Genomic DNA, 17,604 nt, shown 5'->3' with positions numbered 1-17,604 from the left:
CCACTTTCAAGATTCTCTTTATCTTTTGACAAATTGACTATAATGTGTTATGATGTGATCTCTTAGAATTTATCCTCCATGGAGTTTGTTGAGCTTCTTGGATGTGTAGATTAATGTCTTTCATCAAATTTGGGGAGTTTGGGGCCATTATTTCCTCAAATAGTCTTTCTGCCCTTTTCTCTCTCTCCTCCTTCTGGGATGCCCACAATGTATATTTTATTCTCTTGATGTTGTCTCATAGGTTTTTTGGACTCTGTTCACTTTTCTTTTTCATTTTCCCTTCCCTCCCTTCCCCTTCCCTCCTCCACTGTTTTAGATTTAAGTTGGAAAATGTTTGATTCTTGTAATAAGCAATACAAAATTAAAACTCACCTTCTTCTGCCTTCCTTCCACACCTATGCGTCTACTCAAGGGCATTGCCCCAGTAATTCTTTCTTCTCTCTCCTGTAGTCCCAGCTACAGGAATGCACCATGCCTTGCTATTTTTTTTTTTTTGAGACGGAGTCTCACTCTGTCGCCCAGGCTGGAGTGCAGGGGCCGTATCTCGGCTCACTGCAAGCTCCGCCTCCCGGGTTTAGTCATTCTCCTGCCTCAGCCTCCGGAGTATCTGGGACTACAGGCGCCCACCACCACGCCCGGCTGATTTTTTGTATTTTTTAGTAGAGACAGGGTTTCACGGTGTTAGCCAGGATGGTCTCGATCTCCTGACTTCGTGATCCGCCCGTCTCGACCTCCCAGAGTGCTGGGATTACAGGGGTGAGCCACCGTGCCCGGCCTTTTTTTTTTGTAGAGACAAGGGTCCCCTCCCCTTCCCTCATCCTGCCCTTTTCTGACAGTCTCGCTGTGTCACGCAGGCTGGAGTGCAGTGGCACAATCTCACCTCACTGCAAACTCCGCCTCTCGGGTTCAAGCGATTCTCCTGCCTCAACCTCTCCCAAGTAGCTGGGATTATAGGCACCTGCCATCATGCCCAGCTAGTTTTTGTATTTTTTTTTTTTAAGTAGAGGCGGGGTTTCACCATGTTGGCCAGGTTGGTCTCAAATTCCTGACCTCAGGTGATCCACCTGCCTTGGACTCCCAGAGTTCTGGGATTACAGGCATGAGCCACCACGTCCAGCCTCTTCATTATTTTTTCTTTGTGATCCTCTTGTTGGAGAATCTGGTAATTTCAATCCTTCTATCTTCAAGTCTTCAAGTTTGCTGATTATGTCTTCGGTTTGCTCAAATCTGTTGAACCACGATAATGCATTTTTTATTTCAGGTATTGTACTTTTCAGCTCCATAATTTCTATTTTGTTACTTTTAAGATGTTCTATTTCTGTATGGATATTCTTATTTTGTTCATATGCCATTTTCCTGGTTTGCTTTCATTCTTGGGCCATGGTTTCCTTTAGCTTTTTGATCATGTCTAAGACACTTGATTTCAAGTTTTTGACCATCAAATCTAATGGACTTTCTTGGGGACAGTTTCTGTCAACTTTTTTCTTCCTTTGGATGGGCTTTCTTATTCTTTGTATGCTTTGAGGGTAGGTGTGTGTGTGTGTGTTTGGGGGTGGCGGTGCACATACACATGCGTGTGTGTGTGTGTGTATGTGAGAAAACCAGACCATTTGATACTGTGATGTGCTAACTTCAGAAATTAGATTTACTCCCTCCCTTAGCATTTGCTGTTCTTCATTGTTGAAGTCTGGAGTCATTCGTTTAGACATTTTTTTTAAACTATTTTCTGTATTGACTATATTGGTTGTTGTCTGAGGTCACTGAAGCCTCTATTACTTAGGTTTGTGTTTAGCCAGTGTTTTAATACAGATTTCCTTGAATGCTAGGTGTATTTTGTTTTCAGCATTCTCTTGGTTGTTATAAATATTGACTGTTTTCCAGAGTTCTGATAAAGTTGGTTCTGACACTTCCTGCTTGTTTTGGGTGTTTCTGTGGAGAGACAGGTATTTGGAGCTGTCTACTCTTGTCATTTTGCTGACTTCACTCTCTCATGCTTGGCTTTTTAGTGACCTGAGGAGGCCATTGTGGCTGAAGCAAGGGGGTGAGCAAGAGAGAAGTGCAACCAGAGATGAGGGCAGAGAGCTGTTCTGGTGGTGGTGCAGGGCCGTGCTTACAAGTCATAGTAAGGATTTCAGTTTTTCATGTGAGTGACATAAAGAGTCATTGGAGGGTTGTGAGCCGAGGAGTGTCCTGAATTAACTTGCATTTTAATGAGATCACTGTTTTGAAACAGGGCAAGGTAAATAGCAGGCTGTTAGTTGCCAATCAAGTGTCCAAGATGAGAAGTCAAGTGGTTTGTTAGGTAAATGGGTCTAAATTTAAGGTGGAGATATATAATTAATAGATGTAAGTTTGGGAATTGCCAATATAGAGATTTTATTTAAAACCTTGAGATTGGATGAAATCACCTTGGAGGTGAGTATAGATAGAAAAGAGAAGAGGTTGGGGTCCTCCAACGTTTGTAGATTGAAATCTGTAAAAAGAGAATGAGAATAAACACTCAGAAAAGTAGGAGAGAAACCAAGTGAATATCATATATAACAATTGAATGAAGTTAAGTGTTTTAAAGAGGACTCCATGATAACTACATCAAATGCTGCTGATAGGTAGTGTTAGATGAGAAGTGAAAAATGACCCTCGTATTTACTTATATGAAGGTCCGTATGCTCTCAGGTCAGTTTGGTGAGATGATGGGAATAAAACTGGATTTCAAGAGAGAATGGCAATAAATAAATTGAAGACAATAACCCTAACAGATTTCTGAAGTTTATTGTAAAGAGGAAGAAAGAAGGGGGAGGAAATTGAAAGGATAATAAATGGGATCAAGAGAGGGGATATTTGAAGATGAGAGAAATAACAGCTTATTTGTATACAGATGAGAATGGGACAAATTGATGACTCAGGAGAGAGAAGAAAGAATTACTGGGGTAATACCTTTGAGTAGACGAGTAGGTGGGGAAGGAAGGCAGAAGGAGGAGAGTTTTAATTTTTTATTGCTCATTACAAGAATCAAACATTTTCCGACTTAAATCTAAAACAGTAGAGGAAACTTTTTAAAAGTAATATCCTTGTTTTTTGTTTTTGTTTTTGTTTTTGGAGACAGGGCCTTCAGGCTAGAGTGTAGTGGCTCAGTCATGGCTCACTGCAGCCTCAATCTCTCAGGCTCAAGTGATCCTCCCACCTCAGCCTCCCAAATAGCTGGGACTACAGGAATGCACTATGCCCGGCTAATTTTTTTTTTTTTTTGGTAGAGACAAGGGTCTTATTTTGTTACCTAGGCTGGTCCTGGGCTTAAGCATTCCTCCCACTTCAGCCTTCCAAAGTGCTGGGATTACAGGTGTGAACCACTGCACCTTGCCAATTTTCAGATTTATTTGTGATATGATTGAGGAAAGCTGATCAGAAATACTTCAGCTTGTAGGTAGGAGACACAGTTATTCTGGCATGTATCTGTATGCTAGCTGGTAAGGTGCCCAGGAAAAGAGAGATCAGATCAAATAATGAATATACAGCTGAATAGAAAGAGTACACGTCCTTACCTGCTTTAATCCTTACTGGATACAGAGTTAATCAGTTCTTGTTACCTTTTAAAGGGCTAGCCTTATTTAATTAAGGGACAATATTGAATTCATATTAATTTTTTTTTTTTTTTTTTTGAGACGGTGTCTCGCTCTGTCGCCCAGGCTGGAGTGCAGTGGCCGGATCTCAGCTCACTGCAAGCTCCGCCTCCCGGGTTTATGCCATTCTCCTGCCTCAGCCTCCTGAGTAGCTGGGACTACAGGCGCCCGCCACCTCACCCAGCTAGTTTTTTTGTATTTTTTAGTAGAGACGGGGTTTCACCGTGTTAGCCAGGATGGTCTCGATCTCCTGACCTCGTGATCCTGCCATCTCAGCCTCCCACAGTGCTGGGATTACAGGCTTGAGCCACCGTGCCCGGCCGAATTCATATTAATTTAATGTTAATACCCTTTCAATTGATATTTATTACTCAGAAGTATCTGGGCTTCCTAATTTTTTAATAAAAAGTAAGAATTCTAGATATCCTAAATTTAAATTTTCAAATTTCACTAATGTTTTACTAATATTTCCTGAGCTGTGACTTTCTAAATCTGACTCTTCCTCAAACCAAACATCACTTACTATTATTACTGATTATAAAAACATCTTGCTTTTGTGTGGAAAACATTTTAATATGCATTGTATCACTTAATCATTGTATCAAGTATGTAGGATAGTCAGAGGGTTTTTTGTTGATTCTTTAGTTTTTATGTTCTTCAGGTCCCTAATAATAAGGAGCTTTGTGGATGATACTATGCATCTTCTAGAGAAGCGGTCCTCAACCTTTTTGGCACCAGGGACCAGTTTCGTGAATGGGGGTGGGGAAGTGGGGGGGTGGATGGAGGGAGATGATTTCAGGATGAGACTGTTCCACCTCAGGCATTAATTAGATTTTCATAAGGGAATACAACCTAGATCACTTACGTGTGCAGTTCACGATAGGGTTCACGTGTGCAGTTCACGATAGGGTTCACGCTGCTATGAGAATCTAATGCTGCCGCTGATGTGACAGGAGGCGGAGCTCGGGCAGTAATTCTAGCCAACCTGCTGCTCACCTCCTGCTGTGCAGCCTGGTTTCTAACAGGCCGCGCACCCATTCCATCTGCAGCCTGGGGTTTTGGGACCCATGTTCTAGAGTTATCATTTGTGACAGAGTCAGTAAAAATCATTTCAGTTAAATTTTGAAGTTTTAAATTTTGTTTGATTAAAATGATTGCTATAGCTTACCCCTTCTCAAAAAAAAAAGATTTTTTTCTTGAGTCATTTAAAAATATGTCTACTCTAGAGTTCTTATTTATTTTAAAATTTTTCCAGAGCATACTTTTTACATTACTAGCTTATTTTAACATTGTCATAAGTTTCAAAGTTGTATTGGATAGATAAAATATTTTCTTTGAGAAGACACAGACTTCCACTGTAACTTAAATCATCCAAAGGAACTTCACCTATTTAATTTTTACTCAGAAAGATCTACCTTGCAAATACTTGCCAAATAAAATTAGTTGGTAATTAGGTTGAATAAAATCAGTTGATTTTTTTTTTTTTTTTGAGACAGTGTCTCACTCTGTTGCCTAAGCTGGAGTGCAGTGGCACAATTATGGCTCACTGCAGCCTCAACCTCTCAGGTACAAGCAGTCCTCCCACCTCAGCCTCCCAGGTAGCCGAGACTACAGGTACACACCACCATGGCTGAGTAGTTTTAAAATTTTTTTTTGAGATGGATGTCACGCTTGCTGCCCAGGCTGGTCTCAAACTCCTGGGCTCAAGTGATCCTCCTTATCTAAAAGATATAACAGAAAATTAGAAGTTTTGAAATAATTTTACTTATATAATTTTTATTCTTAAAGTAGCTTTACTGAGATATAATTCAGATACCATACAATTCATTCATCGAAAATGTATATTTAGTGGCTTTTGGCATACTCAAGAGTTGTTTTCCATTACCATGGAACCAATTTTAGAGCATTTTCATTACCCGCAAAAGAAATCCCATAACCTGTAGCTAACACTCACCAATCACCAGTCCTTCTACCCACCCACCATGCCACCAGCTCTAGGTGACCACTAATCTATTTTCTCTATATATATACTTGCCTACTTTTGACATTTTATATAAATCGAATCATATAATATGTGATTTTTTGTCACTGACCTCTTTCATTTAGCATAATGTTTTCAGAGTTCATCTATGTTGTAGCATGTATCAGTACTTAATTTCTCTTTATTGTTTTTGTTCCTTTTTTCTAGGATTTTGACACTTCATGACCTGTTATTATTTAGAGCAATAATGAATATTGATCTGTTTTGGATTAGTTGATGACCTTCAGAAATGATCCAATAATATCTACTATAGAGAAGCTGAATATACTCCATTTGGAGTGAACAACCGGATTGTTACAGAATTTTAAAGATGACAGATCCAATGATGGATTTTTTTGATGATGCCAATCTTTTTGGTGAAACCTTAGAAGGCTTGTCAGATGATGCATTTGTACAACCAGGACCTGTTTCACTAGTTGATGAATTGAATTTGGGTGCAGAATTTGAACCGTTGCACATAGATTCACTGAACCATGTTCAAGGTACTCCAGCACATCAGAAGATGACTGATTTTGAACAGTTAAATCAATTTGATTCAATAAAATTTCACCACGTTAATCAATCTTTTGGTAGCCCAGCTGAACATGTGTTATCTCCACACTCTCAGTTTAATTGTTCTCCAATCCACCCCCAAAACCAACCCAATGGTTTGTTTCCAGATGTATCAGATGGCAGTCCAATGTGGGGCCATCAGACATCTACTAGCATTTCAAATCAAAATGGATCTCCTTTTCACCAACAAGGACATTCACACTCTATGCATCAAAATAAAAGCTTTGTGGCGCACCATGACTTTGCCTTATTTCAGGCCAATGAACAACAAACACAGTGCACTTCACTACGCTCACAACAAAACAGAAATAATCTCAACCCAGGGCAGAATTCTCTTAGCCAGTCTAAAAATTTTATGAATGTTTCTGGTCCACATAGGGTCAACGTTAACCACCCACCACAAATGACTAATGTATCTAATTCACAACAGTCTATTTCAATGCAGCAATTTTCTCAAACGTCGAATCCTTCAGCACACTTCCACAAGTGTAGCAATCATCAAGAAGGAAATTTTAATGGACCTTCCCCAAATATGACTTCTTGTTCTGTCAGCAATTCACAACAATTTTCTTCACATTATTCCTTTTCCAGTAATCATATATCACCAAACAGTCTACTTCAGTCCTCTGCAGTTCTTGCACCTAATCATACAAATCAGACTTTATCTGATTTTACTGGAAGTAATTCCTTTTCACCTCATAGAGGAATCAAGCAAGAATCTACTCAGCATATCCTAAACCCCAATACGTCATTGAATTCAAATAATTTCCAAATATTGCATTCGTCACATCCTCAGGGTAATTATAGCAATTCAAAATTATCTCCTGTGCACATGAACTTCCCAGATCCTGTTGACTCAGGAACTCAAATGGGCCACTTCAGTGATCATGTAGAAACTAATGGCTTTTCATCTTTAGAAGAGAATTTACTTCATCAAGTGGAATCTCAAACTGAGCCATTCACAGGACTTGACCCCGAGGACCTCCTTCAGGAGGGTCTTCTTCCTCACTTTGATGAGTCAACATTCGGACAAGATAATTCAAGTCACATTTTAGATCATGACCTTGATCGGCAGTTTACTTCGCATCTTGTAACACGGCCTTCTGATATGGCTCAGACTCAGTTGCAAAGTCAGGCTCGGAGTTGGCATTCATCATTTTCTAATCATCAGCATTTACATGACAGAAATCACCTATGTTTACAGCGACAGGTATGTAGCTCTTTGCTTTATTTTGGAGATTTGGGGGTAGGGTGGACTGTTAGTCATTGGGTTAATATTATATGAGACATAGTCAGGATTTCTCAAACTTAGTAATTCCATTAAGTGAACATACATATTTTGATACAGGTTTATATTGTTTTACAAGTCTTACATTGAAAGTGATTCACTGATATGCTCAAAGCAATAGATTAACTTCTGTATTTAGAAAATTGTAAGGTGTTAAGACTTCTTTTGTGATGTTTATGAATACCTTTGAGAGAAAATTATTTTATCAAAAACAACTTAATCATAATTAAAAGGGAAAAACCAGACTGGGAAAATTTTATTGCAAATACAGTCAACATTGAGTTAATATTCCTATAAAAAGCTTTATAAATTGATTAGCAAACTTTTAACATCTCAGTTGATAACTAAAGCGTATAAGCTGAAATTCACAAAAAGGAAATTAAATTAGTAAACAAAACCACAATAATATGCAGCTTTAATAATAAAAATTCAATTTAGGATGGTTTTATTTTTACCTGTTAGAAAAATATTTTAAATATTAATGCTTAATGCTGGCAAATTTATGGTAAAATTGGTACCTACATGGCTTTGTTAATTGATGCAAATATTTTGAAAAGCAATTTGGTACTAGATTAAAGAGTATAAAAATTCTCTATTTTAATAACCCAAACATAGCAGAATTATATACCCAAAGATATTTATCTTAATATACTTACAAGGGACAGCTGAAAAAAGCAATAATTCATTATTGTAATCATGATAGACCATAGGCACTAAAAAGATTTTGAACACTAACATTGAGAGTATGTTAATGATGGAGAAAAGAGCATAATTCAAAATTAAGATCACAGTAAAGCAAGGTTAAGAGTGTGGCCTCTGGTACCAGCCTACCTGGTTTAGAATCATGTGTCCTGCTACTTACTAGCTGGGTGACTTTGACTTAGATAATTTCTGTGTGTCTCTTTTTCCTCATCTTTAAAGTGTGAAATAATAATAGGATCCAGCTAATAGGGCTTTGGAAAGGATTAATAGATTTATAACATGTACACATGCTTAGACTATGCCTAGCATATAGTAAGAAATAATTTTTTTTTTTTGAGAGGGGTTTCTTTTGAGACAGGGTCTCATTCTATCACTCAGATTGAAGTGCAGTGGCAGTATCAGGGCTTACTGCAGCCTCAGCCTCCCTGGGCTCGGGTGATCCTCTGGCCTCAGCCTCCTGGGTAGCTGGGACTGACTATAGGCACGTGCCACCATGCCTGGCTATTTTTTTGTATTGTTTTGTAAAGTTGTGGTCTTGTCATGTTGCCCAGGCTAATCTTCAGCTCCTGTGCTCAAACAATCCACTCTCTTCGGCCTCCCAAAGTGCTGGCATTATAGGCGTGAGACACTGCCCGGTCTTAAGTGTTTTTATTAATTATACTTATTTTCATAGTAGTATGAAAATATGTATATGGGCCAGGTATGTTAGCTTATGCCTGTAATCCCAGCACTTTGGGAGATTGAGGTGAGAGGATTGCTTGAGGCCAGGAATTCCAGACCAGCCTGGGCAATGTAATGATACTCTATCTCTACAATAAATATATTTTTAAAAAATTAGCCAGGTATGATGGTGCACTCCTGCAGTCCCAGCTACTCAAGAGGCTGAGGTGAGCAGATAGACAGCTCAAACCCAGGAGTTGCAGGCTGATCACACTACTGCCAGTCTAGGCATTAGAATTAGACCCTGTCTTTGAGAAAAAAAAATTTGCATATGAAAAAATACCGGAAGAAAATAGGTTTAGTTAGTGCAATTACACCTTTCTTTGCCTTATTTTCTACAATTTTATCATGAATTATATTACTTTCATAATAAAAAATTAATGTAATATTTTATGTTTTTAAAAATTCTCTTGTTAAATTAAGGATTCATAAAATGCTTCAATACCTTGGTTACCTGTGATATTCAGTGGACAATGAAATGTACCAAAGTTCTTGAAATTAAATATTTAGGGATCCATTTTTCATTTTAAAGCCTTGAAGTATTTGAAAAAGATAAAATCTGTGTCTTTCCCATTGGGTTGACTTTAGTTCTATTTCTTTTTTCCTTTCTTGAGAAGGAGTTTCACTCTGTTTCCCAGGCTAGAGTGTACTGACGCAATTTCCGCTCACTGCACCATCTGCCTCCCAGGTTCAAGTGATTCTCCTCCCTCGGCCTCCTGAGTAGCTGTGATTTACAGGCATGTGCCACTCTGCCCAGCTAATTTTTGTATTTTTAGTGGAGATGGGGTTTCAGCATGTTGGCCAGGCTGATCTCTGGTCTTGAACTCCTGACCTCAGGTGATCCACTCACCTCGATCTCCCAAAGTACTGGCATTACAGGTGTGAGCCACTGCGCCTGGCCACTTTAGTTCTATTTCAGAACGATATTTCAGCACATTTTTTGAAATGTCTAGGGAGATGTAGAAATATTTAAAAGACATTTATTAACCCTCCATCTCCCCCTCTTTTTGTGACATGAGTTGAGTATTGTGGTTTTGCTCCCTCTACTGGAAGAAGATCAAGCATCTCAGAAGGACCCTGGGAAAACTCTCCACTGGTTGAACTTAGGTGCATCTATCTACTTTGTATGTAGGTTTCTGACTAGTTTGACCAATCATTTTTGTCTAGTGTATACTTGAAATTATGAGAGCTTATTGATTTATTTTTAAACATTTTATTCTTCTAAGACATGTTATCATATTGATTCATATTTTGTTTTTTTTGTTTTGTTTTTTAATTAATGCGTTTCTAAACATGTTTCCCAGGCTTTAAAAAGTAGTAAGGACTCCTTTTGATAGATTTGGAGTGAATGGAGGGTAATTATAAATAACTAAAGCAGTCTCTAATGCTAGCATGTAGATAGAGAGCACTCCATCTGAGAGAAGTTATTTTCAGACCTACCTTAACTAACCTTTCATAAATCATCTTATTCTACACTGATAATACGGTTTTAAGTCACTCACTTTTTTGTTTCAGTTTTTTTGTTTTGTTTTGTTAACTTGTTCTTTTTTTCACATGTCCAAAAACTGATAAAGGGCAGTTTGTTTGGAATACTTTTTTCATTTATTGAAAGTCTATTCTCGGCCGGGCGCAGTGGCTCATGCCTGTAACTCCCTTTGGGAGGCCAAGGTGGGCAGATCATCTGAGATCAAGAGTTCGAGACCAGCCTGGCCAACATGGCGAAACCCCATCTCTACTAAAAATACAAAAATTAGCGGGGCGTGGTGGCGCATGCCTGTAGTCCCAGCTACTTGGGATGCTGAGGCAGGAGAATCGCTTGAACTCGGGAGGCTGAGGTTGTGATGAGTCAAGATTGTACCATTGCATTCCAGCCTGGGCAACAGAGCAAGACTCCATCTCAAAACAAAAAAAGAAAAGAAAATCTGTCTCAACCAGGTGGCATGGTTTACGCCTGTAATTCCAACACTTTGGGTTGGTGAGACAGGAGGATGACTTAAGCCCAGGAGTTTGAGGCTGCAGTGAGCTGTGATTGTGTTGCTCCACTCACCAGCCTGGGTAATAGTGAGACCCTGTCTCAAAAAAAAAAGGGAAAAAAAAACCTCTGTTTTCAAGTTTCCTATTACTTCTTAAACAGTGGTATTTGGTATTTGTTGATTGTAAGAGTGAAAAAGAGAGATGGATTGGTAGAGAGGATTCTTATGATCATTATTATATGTTGCATATCAGTTTTATATGTACTGAATTATAGGTCACACATCCTAAATATGTGAAATGCAAATTATTTAATATGTGGAATTTATGACAGATTTTGACAGAGCATAGACTTTTTTGCCTATATAATTTTTGGCATGTTCTGTATAGTTATGATTAATAAGGAGTTTTTATGTTATTATGATGCCTCCACAGGTTCTATGGAAATAAATTTTTTTCTGGATTCTTTATTGGGCTTCTTTAACTCTCTTAATTGTAGTAATTTCATTTTAGACTAAATTAACATCACTGCATGTGTATAGAAGTTAACAGATTTAAACATAATGAAGTGGCATAATTTTTTAGTTTATGAAAAATAATTTTGAGGTACATTTTGTTGGAGCCAAAACAAGACATTCTTTAATCTACTGTTTAAAAAACCATGGATGACACTCTATTTAGAATTCTAGAAAGCTTTAGTGAGAATGTTGAATATTTAAAGAATATTTCTAAGCCTTGTTTTTTTCTTTTTTTTCTTTTTTTTTTGAGATGGTCTCACTCTGTCACCCTGGCTGGAGTACAGTGGTAGATCTCAGCTTACTGCAACCTCTGCCTCCTGGGCTTAAGCAATCCTCCCACCTCAGCTTCCCAAGCAGTTGGCACCACAGGCACACACCACCATGCCCCACTAATGTCTATATCTTTTTGTAGAGATAGGGTTTTGCCATGTTGGCCAGGCTGGTCTCAAACTCCTGAGCTCAAGTGATCCACCTTAGCCTCCCAAAATGCTGGGATTACAGTTATGAGCCACTGTGCCTGACTCAGCCTTGCTTTTTTAAATTTCCCAACTGTAGCAGGGTGATCGTAGGTATCACTTCAAATTTCTCAGCGTACCCTAAAGTCTGTGGCAATTGTTAACAACAGTGAATATTGCTGATTTGACTTTAGAATGTTACTGCTTAGAAAAGAGAGAAGAGCCAGGACACAGTGGGAGGAGAGGCCAGAGGGAGATGGAGAATAGTGGGGTTGTCGGGAGGAGGAGGAAAAAAGAAAAAAAGTGAGAAGCTATAGCAAGTGTTTCCAAATATAAGTATGTACAAGACATAACATAGGGAAAATACTAGCTTATTTATCATCTCTTGATTTTTGGAGCAAAGGAATTTTGAGAGACTAATACTCTGAGCTTTTTATTGCTCTCATCACAAATATTTTCTGCTGTCTTTATAACAGAATCTTTAGTTTTTGTCTTATTTGTGAAGTGAGAATAACATGGAGCACTGTGATCTCTCAATGTTTGTAAATTAAGTTTAGTGTAAAAGTTCTGTATAAGTCAAACATGTTATGAGGGATGGCAGAACTGGCATTCAAAACAGGAAATAGAATTTTAAGATGTACTCATACGTAATGTTTTGTTGCCTTTTGTATTTTGATAGATTTTGTACTTTTTTTATTACCTTGAATTATTTCTTTTCCTGAAGGTAGAGAAATTTACATGACTTATAAACTTAAAAAAAAAACTTTTAAAAGAAAGATAGGTTTGAGCAGCTCATAGAAGGCTTTTTTTTTTTTTTTTTTTGGTGGGAGACAGGATCTCTGTCACTCAGACTGGAGTGCAGTAGGGTGTGATCATGGCTCATTGCAGCCACTGTCTCCTGGACTCAAGCAGTCCTCCTGCCTGAGCCTCTCCTGTAGTGAGCCACCAAGCCTATCTAAATTTTTTTATTTTTTGTGGAGGCAAGGTCTCACTTTGTTGCCCAGGCTGGACTCAAACTTCTGGTCTCCAACAGTCCTCCCACCTCAGCCTACCAAGGTGCCTGACAAATTTAATAAATGGGTGTTATAAAAAAAATTAGTCCATATCAAAAACAATGTAAAGAATAAGTCACTTGTAATATTATTACCAAAAGATAATCACTGTTGCTGTTGTGTTATATAAGATTCCAGTGAGATCTCTGGCTTGTCCTTTTCCCATTTCTCATATACATATTTTTTATTTTTTATTTTTCGTTGAGACTGTGTTTCGCTTTTGTTGCCTAGGCTAGAGTGCAGTGGTACAATCTTGGCTCATCACAACCTCCACCTCCCAGTTTCAAGCAGTTCTCCTGCCTCAGGCTCCCAGATAGCTGGGATTACAGGCATGCGCCACCACGCCCAGCTAATTTTGTATTTTTAGTAGAGACGAGGTTTCTCCATGTTGGTCAGGCTGGTCTCGAATTACTGACCTCAGGTGATCCACCTGCCTCAGCCTTCCAAAGTGCTGGGATTACAGGCGTGAGCCACCGCGCCAGCTGATATTTTTGAATTTTTAAGAAACAAAATTGAGATCATATAGTTCACACTTTCTGGCAAATTGCTTTTTAACCTTCCAGTTAATATGTTGCATACATTTTTCATGGCATTAAGTATTTTTCAAAAAATGGTTTTGAGTGACTGAATAATTTGTAATGGTTTAGCAACCATTGTAAAGCTAAAGTTCCATATAAAAATAATGTTGTTACTGAGATCTGGAAAAATCTTAAGGTGATTAAAATATCTTCATATTGTTATTGTATATGTTACGGTAATAATTGAATTTAAAGTAGAAGCATAGTAATAAAAAATTATAATAGGTAAGACATAGAGCATTTACATTGTGCCAAGCACTGTTCTGAATGCTTAACATATGTTACCACATTGATCCATCACAACCATCCTTTTATTTGGGTATGATTTTTTTCCTTCAATTTACATGGTTGGAAACAGAGATACAGAGAAATTGAGTAATAAACTCCAAGTCACACAGCCAGTAAATGGCTGTAGTGGATTCAAACCCAATTTGACTCCATTATTTCTGGTCTTAACGACTTTCACTTTACTTCAAAGCATATTAATACATTGTAATATTTAACAATAATATAGTAACTGATTTCTTCCCTCTTCTGTGATTGAAAAATTAATTTATTAAGGAAAAAACTGGCTTTAGAATCTTTAAGTGGCAAAGATCATGCCTCTCATGTTTTCTGGCTATATTGACAATAGTTTATCTATTAGCAGAGGAAAAGCCAATGCCAAAAGAAAACAAAAAAACTCAGCTAGGCCAGGCATGGTGGCTCACACCTGTAATCCCAGCACTTTGATAGATGGAGGCAAGAGGATCACTTGAAGTCAGGAATTCAAGACCAGCCTGAGAAACCATAGTGAGATCCTGACTGTACAAATACATATTTTTTTAATTAGCTGGGAGTGATGATGTGTACCTGTAGTCCTAGCTACTCAGGAGGCTGAGGCAGGAGGTCACTTGAGCCCAGGAGGTTGAGGCTGCCATGAGGCAGGATCGTGCCACTGTACTCCAGGCTGGGTGATAGAGCAAGACCCCGTCTCAAACAACAAACAACAACAACAACAACAAAACCTAAAAGGTGTTCTTTGTTTTTTGGATTTTTTGGGGTGTTTTGTTTTGAGACAGAGTCTCGCTCCGTCGCCCAGCCTGAAATGCAGTGGCGCAATCTCAGCTCGTTGCAATCTCCACCTCCCAGGTTTAAGTGATTCTTGTGTCTCAGCCTCCCAGGTAGCTGGGATTACAGTCATGTCCCACCACACCTGGCTGCTTTTTTGTATTTTTAGTAGAGATGGGGTTTTGCCATGTTGCCCAGGTTGGTCTCGAACTTGTGGCCTCAAGTGATCTGCCCGCCTCGGCCTCCCAATGTGCTGGGATTACAGGGACGAGCCACCACTCCCAGCCATGTTCTGACATTTTTTATAAGATTATGTGTAAGATGATAGCAACACATGCCCTAAAGGTAAATCCAATAATTATCTTCAAATATTTTGAAGGACTTTAGAGGTCATTATTAGGCCTTGTAAGTAGAAGTCACAGAAAAGCAGATTGTCATTTAATTTAAGGAAGAAGTTTGAAATAAAGCTCTTCACTGAAAGCAGGGAGATGGAATAGCTTAGATATGTCACAGAAAGAATTTCTGTAGCAGGTGGAAAATGGACTAAATTGGAAGGTTATTTCAGCTCTTTAAGATTCTATGGTGGTAATTTTAAGTTTCATTATAGGACATAATATTCATATTGCCTATTTAACTCCTGAGTGGCAATTACAAAAGATGAAGAAAAGTGTAAACACATATGACAAGTCCTCCACTATCCAGTTATGTCAGGAAACTATTTGTTATAGATGAATACATTTTCCAGATAGTTGAAATATATTTTAGCAAGACTCAAAAACTTTAATTACATGGATCTTTTCATTCCACCCCCCACCCCCCAAGAAGGTAATCGTGGTGGTGATAGAATGCTCTGTTAGAACATGATGAAGATAATTTTAAAGGGAGGCCTCATATGTTTACATTTTTGACAGTTATTCTTAATACCTCCAAGAATTACCCTAACTTAAGTAAGACTTGATTGAAATACATTAGATATTTGAAAATCATCTTAAGCAGAAACAGTTAATTTTATATATATTAGTTATTATGAAAGAGAAGAAAACCTATATAAAACTAAAGCGAAGAATTTGGTGTAGTTTGCTCACACCCAAGCTATTTGCTGTTTTTTTTTTTTTCTAAGGTACTTTAGTTATAGCATGCTATTTTTAAAAATGGTACCTTTTCCTAAGTCAAAAAAGCCTCAGATATATGCACAATTAAAAAACTTGTCACTCTACTTTTACCCTAAGCAAAAAGAAGAAAAATGACTTATAAAATATTTAGATTGTCTTCTTGAATAACTAAAACTTTTATAAGGTACCATCCCTCTATTTTTCAGAATTTGTTTAAATCTTTATGCATTTGGCATGGTATTACTTATAAAAGTTTCAAAATTCCTAATTGTCTGACTAAGCCAAAGCATAAAATAGAAATTCTGTCTAGGAATTTCTTTCAGTTGTTTTTTCACTTAAAATGGACTAGTTCTTGGTTTTGTTATTTCTGTCAGATCTTCTGTATTAAAATGTTCTCTTTTATCTGGGAAATTATAGAATATTAGCTAGTTCTGAAATACATCCTAGTTATTAAACTATGTAGTATATTGTAGAAGAGTTAAGCTTTGTACTGCCTGTCAGGAATCAGAGTAACAGAAATTCCAGTTGTTAACATTAGCTTTAAGGCGATTGACCTCTAGCATGCATACTTAGGGGTAAGAGGTGAACAGAAAGTAAATTCCAGGAGTGTGGAAAACCCAGCTGTTGGTGAGAAATTTATGGATTAGTGCAGTATATGAAGAATGTAAGACCGAAGCCAAACTTCAAAATAGGTCTCACAAAATTTTGTTGTGTTTAATTGTGTTTAGGAGGTACATTCCCAGATACCTTAGGGCTACTCAGTCACTTATTTATCATTATTGATATATGAAATTTATGATAATTTGTTAGGACCTACAGAGTCATCAAATTTGTTCCTATTATTGTAACATTAATATTAAGCTATTTTGAAATACTCTAAGTATGGATGACAAGGTTTCTCTATTTGGGTAATTGGACTGAAATGATTTTAAATTAAGGAAATGTTTTAATACAATATGGTGTGGATATAGTTAGGAAGCATGGACTGCAGTTTCTTGTTAAATAAGATCTGGTCATTTGTTTTGGTCACCTGTGCAAATACCTTGCACATTTACTATGCAAGGAATACCTGACAAATTATGGAAAGAGGATAATCTTTGAGAGCTGTTTTTCCTACATAAGTATGTGTTTGTATGTCTGAAAACAGTACAGGTTTACATTGAGCATTTCATGGATTCATATAATTTTTGACCTGGACATGGGTTTACTCTGTCCTCATATGCAAAGAGTAAACAGGGTTAGAAAGATCATGACTTGCTTGCTGTCATATAATGAGTTAGCATGTTCCTTTCATAGATCAAACTGTGTAGTGTTCAAAGGAGGTCAGAAATAACAGCAGTATCCACACTATGGACAGATACATATTTAATAGACCATATTATAAAATATAGTTGTACTTAGTTGTCTTTGATTATTGAGAAATAATTTTTAGTTTTGTATGTGTCAATTTTAATGTCTAAATTTTTAATCTCTGTGTTTAGTGTTTAAAAATGTAACTTTACTGTAACTTGTCAAATGTAGGTATAAATTGTATACACCTGTGAATGAATTTTAAATAACATCTGTGTTTTAGAAATGTTGCCTTTTTAGCACTTCTATTTGTTCAGTATTTACTAGATGTCTGCCATTTATGAGAAACTATGCCAGGCACTGAAGTTGCAGAGATGATTAAGAGAAAATTGTCCTACTTTCCTATTGTTCTATATTATAATTTCAGAGATGTTCTCTTTTCATTTCTGATTCATTTTCAGTTGAAAGTGGTTTCTAGCACTTTCTCTTAGCCCTCTAGCTTAGTGATTTGTAATGAGTGATTTACAAACAAAAAATTAATTTTCATTCTACTTAAAGAAGGTGTTCCGGCCGGGCGCGGTGGCTCAAGCCTGTAATCCCAGCACTTTGGGAGGCCGAGACGGGCGGATCACGAGGTCAGGAGATCGAGACCATCCTG

The 17,604-nt window shown here is 37.6% G+C and overlaps 1 protein-coding gene across 1 annotated transcript in view; it reads left to right on the top strand.

Annotated features, from left to right (window-relative positions):
- Positions 1-17,604, top strand: part of CHD9 (chromodomain helicase DNA binding protein 9) — a 235,821-nt gene that overhangs the window by 51,174 nt on the left and 167,043 nt on the right. Inside the window, exon 2 of the mRNA XM_011946605.1 lies at positions 5,806-7,420. Within this exon, the coding sequence (XP_011801995.1) occupies positions 5,969-7,420 (1,452 nt within the window). The 5' untranslated portion in view covers positions 5,806-5,968. The remainder of the gene's footprint in view (positions 1-5,805; positions 7,421-17,604) is intronic.

This window comes from Colobus angolensis, unplaced genomic scaffold (assembly GCF_000951035.1).
Source record: "Colobus angolensis palliatus isolate OR3802 unplaced genomic scaffold, Cang.pa_1.0 Scaffold251, whole genome shotgun sequence".
NCBI lineage: Eukaryota > Metazoa > Chordata > Mammalia > Primates > Cercopithecidae > Colobus > Colobus angolensis.
The sequence above is the reverse complement of the archived record's forward strand: the minus strand, read 5'-3'. Positions and strand labels throughout refer to the sequence as shown.